This window comes from Solea solea, chromosome 17 (assembly GCF_958295425.1).
Source record: "Solea solea chromosome 17, fSolSol10.1, whole genome shotgun sequence".
NCBI lineage: Eukaryota > Metazoa > Chordata > Actinopteri > Pleuronectiformes > Soleidae > Solea > Solea solea.
Window position 1 is genome coordinate 23,763,019 of NC_081150.1, and position 6,461 is coordinate 23,769,479.

The 6,461-nt window shown below is 46.9% G+C and overlaps 1 protein-coding gene across 1 annotated transcript; it reads left to right on the forward strand.

The window, feature by feature from the left end:
* The first annotated feature begins 3,983 nt into the window (after nt 1-3,983).
* LOC131443323 (zinc finger and SCAN domain-containing protein 32-like) lies at nt 3,984-5,383 on the forward strand. The gene is made up of 2 exons (XM_058612846.1): nt 3,984-5,045; nt 5,378-5,383. Exons 1-2 carry the CDS (start codon nt 3,984-3,986, stop codon nt 5,381-5,383), a joined length of 1,068 nt encoding a protein of 355 aa, XP_058468829.1.
* Nucleotides 5,384-6,461: the final 1,078 nt, after the last annotated feature.

Sequence of the window (6,461 nt, forward strand, 5' to 3'; positions counted from 1 at the left end):
CTTTAATCTACTTTGTTGTGTTGATGACGAGGTACTGACACCTAATACAATCTATGTCAGATTAAGTCTACGCTCTTTTAGGTCATAGATTAACAGCTCCATCCACTCACTCTCCCACACCAAAGCCCATAGAGAAAACCAGTGATTTTAGCTGCGGGGACACAGGAGCTGCTGGTCCTCTGCTGCCTCGTGTGGTCACTTTGTGTCACTGACGTCAATCTGAACAAAGGATTTCAAACACTGAAGTGGCAAAATAAGACATTTGAACTTAGTGATGGAGGCAGCAGTGTGTGTGTGTGTGTGCGTGTGTGTGTGTGTGTGTGTGTGTGTGAGTGTGGGAGAGTGTGTGTGTGTGCACTTGTATTGGTGACAAATCAGGACATTTTAATGATAAAACACCAACAATATCAGTACATTGAGAAATATGAGGACATTATAGAGGTCCTCATTTCTCTGACCATTATATGGTGTTCTGGACCCTCCAAACATGCTCCTAGACTAAAAATCTCCAAAGTCCTAAAATGTCACAATTTTCAAGAATCGAGTGTGTGTGTGTGTGTTAAAATCTTTGATGACGCCAACTAGTGGCCAGTGTTGGTACTTAAACACACTTTTAACACACTTGTCCTCATATGTCACTTGTAGACACACTCACACACTCTCCAACATTTGAACAAGCTTTATACATTCATTCATCTTCTACCACTTTATCTTGCACATTTTCTATAAAATCAGAGTCAAATAAATATACTCTCAATTGTTATAGTTGATCTAATTGTCTTATGTTTTATAAGAATGCAATATTTATTTCCTTTGCCTTGTGGCACAAAATCAAGATATGTGCATCTTTTTTCCAGGTCACCTGAGGTATCAGAACATGTATGCTACAGTAATTATTACATGAATGTATTTTTATCTGTCCATAAAAACAAAAAAGAAATTGGAATATATATATATGTGTGTGTATGTATATACTGTATATATATATATATATATATATATGCACATATATATATATATAAGTGAGCAAATGTGGTCAGTCTACTTATCATTGTGTTGGATTTATGAAGCAGTAAATGTTCAAGTGAAAAAAAACCATGGGAACACTTTCTGCCTTTCTTGCTTTTAATGAAAAGGCAAACAAGGCCCAGAATGGGCTATGAGCAACACAGATCTGTGCTGCAGGTCATGCAGTACACAAGACATGTTTGTTATGTTACAAACAAACAAACAAACAAACAAACAACATTTACATGACAAATTACACTGTACACCCATAACAGGGATTCCTTTACAATGATTTGAAAAAACAAGACTTTGTGGCCCAACTAGCACTTCCTTCAAGTGCTATCTCTCTAAAAACAAGGTAAAAACCAATCATCTTATTTATTTACTAAACTAAATTATGGCCAGCCATAAATAAATAAGATGACTGTACATAAAACTCAGAAGAGTGGGGAACAAAAACAAATTAAAAACCCCACAACAGGTGCTCATAAATCTGAACATTTGGCTGCAGTGAACACCTTCACACAGTCTTGTACAAAATAAAAAGAAAAAAGTTTAACTGCATCTATCACAGTGCATTCTATCTATTCATCTTCCTTCTTAATGCTGTGATTCGGTTATGAATGTAGTATTTGATGGCAGACCAGTCTCTGTCTTTCAGGCATCACAGTCCCTTTTACCTGGAGCTCTTTACGGAAACTTGGGCTGTACCAAGTATTGTGTCTTACTGGTGATCTGGAAAAAAATTATTAAAATGTTTGTTATGATAAAAAGCACATTTATATACTGTCTTCTGAGAAGAATACCATTTTCAATCCAAGTATATTATATTTTACCATTGATTGGTTGAACATTGCTGATGGTTTTGAGCTGCTGGTGCAGTTGAGTCAAAGGTGTCCTCCATGTTGTCCAGTATGGCTGTGTCAGAAGTGTCCCCCAAGTGGTTCACTGTGGTAGAGTCAGGTGCATGCGTTGGGTCCCTAGCGGTCTCAGTTCTCGAGCCTTTAAAAAGTCACAGTACAATATTCCTACAGTAGGTGCTTTGTAGCAGCAACTAAAAGCAAGTCAAGTTAGATTACCATGACCTGGAAGACTGAAAAATGTCAACAACAACAATGAAATAGATAGATAGATAAGCTTTATTTTCAGACTCAAGCTCCATACAAAAAGTAAAAAAAACAAGACACACAGTACAAAAGGAATAAAAAAAAACATAATAATCTAATGACTCATTTTAAAAATCCACTTATACCAATGCTCACAAAACTGAGACGTGCAGCGCGTGTCACTATACATAATGTTCACCATTGCCACAACATTTAGATTCTCAGAATCATTTAACCGGCAGATAAACCTGTGCATTCCATTTCTCAGAACCGTTTGCAGTGTGTTCACTCCAGTGCTCACAAACAGCTCACTTGCACTGGTCCATCTGGGCCTTTTAAAAAGTATCCTCAAAGCGTCATTGTTTGCCACTTGCAGTTTCTGAAGGCTGGCTATTTTATATTTCAACCACAGATGTGCAGTGTACATAGGTGAACAGTACGCTTTGAACAGAGTCAGCTTCACACCAACAGTGCACCAACCGAATTTACGTACCATTACATTTGCTCGCACATACAACATACGACACTGACGAAAAATGTCCTCGTCATCTTTCAATTGGTCTGTGATCACATGACCAAGATATTTCACTTCACTGCAGATATTTAGAACCTTGCCTGAGAGTTTAAAGTCAGGAAAAGTCATATGTCTATCTTCCACGGTTCTGCAAATCATTATCACACTTTTTGACTCGTACTTTATATCATGTTGTTCCCCATACACAGAGCACACATTAAGGAGCTGCTGTATACCAGCTGAGCTAGGACTAAAGATCACACAATCATCAGCATAAATAAGATTGTTCATCACTGTACTGCTGACCATACAGCCTGTTTTACATGAGCTGAGATGATTTGATAAATCATTCATGTAGAAATTAAACAGAATAGGAGATAAGATGCTCCCTTGTCTTACTCCGTTACTGATATGAAAGGGAGCAGATAAGCAGTTGTCCCATTTAACTTGCATGGTCTGTTGGGCATACCAATAGGACAGGATTCTGACTATATACTTAGGGACACCTACTGCACCCAATTTTTTAAATAATTTCTCATGATTCACCCTATCAAATGCCTTTGAGGCATCTAAGAAACAAATAAAAACAGATTAGTTTTTTCTCTTATAGTTGCTCAGCAGTTCCTTTAGCACATATACACACATATCTGTACCATGTCTAGGTTTAAACCCAAATTGATTATCTGTAGAGATAATTAGTTCTTTAATCCTCTCCAGGAGAATTTGTTCAACAACTTTGGACAATATATTAGCTAGATCAATGGGCCTATAGTTTTCTGAGGAACCCACTTTTCCTGCTTTATCCTTAACCACAGGAACCAGCTGCACTGTCATCATAGAGTCTGGAAGGAAGCCATGGACTATGAGGGCATTGAAGCATAAGGCAAGAAGTGTACATAACCTTGAGCTAGCAAATTTAAGATGTTCAGTGGAGATATAATCCATACCTGTCGTTTTGTTGACTGATAAGTGTGGCAGTGGGGCTTGGTTAGAGCGACGGCTGCTGGAGGAAAGGAAGGAGTGGCTCAGCCGGTGATCAGACAGCTGGACAGAATCAGGTAATTAGTCAGCTATATAAGCATGTTTGTAACCTGGTTCTGGTCTCTTGCAGTAGGCTGGGTCCTCACGCGGACACACAGAGAGAGAGAGAGACGGAGAGACACAGAGACACAGAGAGTCAGAGCAGCGCAGCAGAGCGCTGACATCGCAGCCACAGCTGACTGCTTTTGTTTTGTTTGGTTAATTGTTTTCAGTTGACAATAAACCGGTATATTTGCTCCCTCAACGCCGCCTCCTCGTCCTTCCCGAACCCCAGTGAGTGGGAAAAGCTCACAGTGGCGCCTGAACAGGGATACATGGAAGGACAATCTCCGCTGTCGCTGGCCCTTCAGCACCTCGCTGCGATGCAGGAGAGCACCTCCAAGCTGCAGCAGCAGCAGTCCCAGCTCCTCGCGGACATTGCGGCGTCACAGCGGGACGATCGTGCTCTCCTGCGGGAGCTGCTGCAACGCCCGGCTGCCCACGGCGCCGACCCGGAGCCCGGTCGAGGACGGTCTCCGGCCGTCGCCCTGCAGCGGATGACCGCGGAAGATGACCCGGAGGCATACCTGGACATCTTCGAGGGCACGGCGGAGGCGTGTGGGTGGCCGGAGGAGGAGAGAGCGCTTCGGCTTCTTCCCCTGCTCACCGGCGTGGCGCAGCTGGCCGCGCACAGCCTGCCGGCGGCCGCGCGCCACGACTACACACAGCTGAGGAGAGTCATCCTGGACCGGCTGGGCAGTACGTCGGAGGGACACCGGCGGCGGTTCAGGGGGCTCTCCTTTGAAGAAGCCGGGCGCCCCTTTGCATACGCGCAGCAGCTCCTGGACGCAGCGAGGCGCTGGCTCCAGCCGGGGACCCACTCCGCTGAGGACGTCGTTGGACAGGTGGCGCTGGAGCAGTTCATCGCTGGGTTACCATCGTCCACAGCCAATTGGGTCCAGTGCCACCGCCCGGCCAACATCGGGGCAGCGATCGTCCTCGCGGAGGACCATCTCTCTCTTCCCCGGCGGAGCATGAGGGAGGAGACCAGGCCAGCGACGATCCCTGCCAGCCGTCCCACTCCAGCCCCGAGGAGGAGGTTCCCAGCGGCATCAGCTCCTGCACCACACCCACACACACACACACACACACAGCCGGAGCATGCATCGCTCCGGTCGTCTAATTACCCTCTGCCGTCTTTCCCTCAGGGCCCAGCCTACGCGTCTGATCACCTGGCACCCCGGGGGGCTCCTCAGACGCCAGGGCAGGTGTGCTGGCGGTGTGGGCAGCCCGGCCACATCAGAGCGGAGTGCCCGCTCATGGAAGTGGGGCAAGTGGTTCGGGTTGCCGGGCCGCCGGCCCCCTCCCCCGGTTCGAAAGGGACGTACCGTATACCGGTATGTATACAAGGGGGTACACATCAAGCTCTGCTGGATTCTGGTTGTGAACAGACCATGATCCATCAGCGCTTGGTTCGACCGGGGGCATTGTTAGAGGCATCGTGGGTGAGGGTGAGGTGTGTGCATGGGGATATTCACGATTATCCGGTGGTGGCTCTGGAAATTTATTTTAAAGGGAAAAAACATAGAGTAAAGGCTGGAGTTAGTACTCGCCTCACGCACCCTCTAATTTTGGGAACAAATTGGCCGGGGTTTACGAGCTTAGCAGGGGAAACCATGAGGGTGCGGTCAAGTAAGTCAGGGAAATGTGAGTTATGTGCTGTCCTTAGTGGTGAGGCGGAGGTGCCGCATCCCGACGCTGCTGGGGGGGGGGCACAGATGGCGCCCATGGAAGATTTTCCCCTAGCACAGTCTCGGGATGAGACCCTCCGCCACGCCTTTGACCAAGTGATGGAAATTGATGGTTGTCCGGTTCACCCTAACGCAGCACTCTCTCACCCCTACTTTGTTGTCGTTAAAGACCGTTTATACAGAGTGAGTCGTGACGCTCGAACAGGGGAAGAGCTCTCCCAGTTGTTAGTCCCAAAAAGCCGCCGAGAAATGATTTTCCAGGCGGCTCACCACAACCCCATGGCGGGTCACCTCGGATATGATAAGACACTGAACCGGATCATGGCCCGATTTTACTGGCCGGGCATTCGGGCGGATGTAAGTCGGTGGTGTGCATCCTGCCGCGAATGTCAATTAGTCAACCCCGCGGCCACCCCAAAAGCGCCCTTGCGCCCATTACCATTAATGGAGGTCCCTTTTGATAGGCTTGCCATGGACCTCATCGGGCCATTAGACCGGAGCGCACGGGAATATCGCTTTGTATTAGTTCTAGTGGACTATGCAACGCGATATCCCGAGGCAGTACCCTTGCGCAACATCTCGGCGAAGAGTGTTGCACAGGCACTGTTTCAGGTCATCTCCCGAGTTGGGATCCCGAAAGAGATCCTGACTGACCAGGGCACATCGTTTATGTCACGTACACTACGCGAGCTATACAAATTACTGGGCGTCCGCTCAATCCGGACTAGTGTGTACCATCCCCAGACTGATGGCCTGGTGGAGCGGTTTAACAAAACGCTAAAGAACATGATTCGTAAGTTCGTACACGAGGATAGTCGTAATTGGGATAAATGGTTGGACCCTCTGTTGTTTGCAGTGCGGGAGGTGCCCCAGGCCTCCACGGGTTTTTCGCCCTTTGAACTCCTGTTCGGCAGGAAACCTCGGGGTGTCTTGGACCTGGTTAAGGAAAACTGGGAGGCGGGTCCAAGCACCAGTAAAAATGAGGTACAGCACGTACTGGACCTGCGAGCAAAACTCCATTCACTGGGTCAGTTATCACGGCAGAATTTGCTCCAGGCCCAG

Bases quoted from the DNA above. Each gene is read 5' to 3' on its own strand.
- LOC131443323 (XM_058612846.1), top strand. From the start codon at position 3,984: ATGGAAGGACAATCTCCGCTGTCGCTGGCCCTTCAGCACCTCGCTGCG.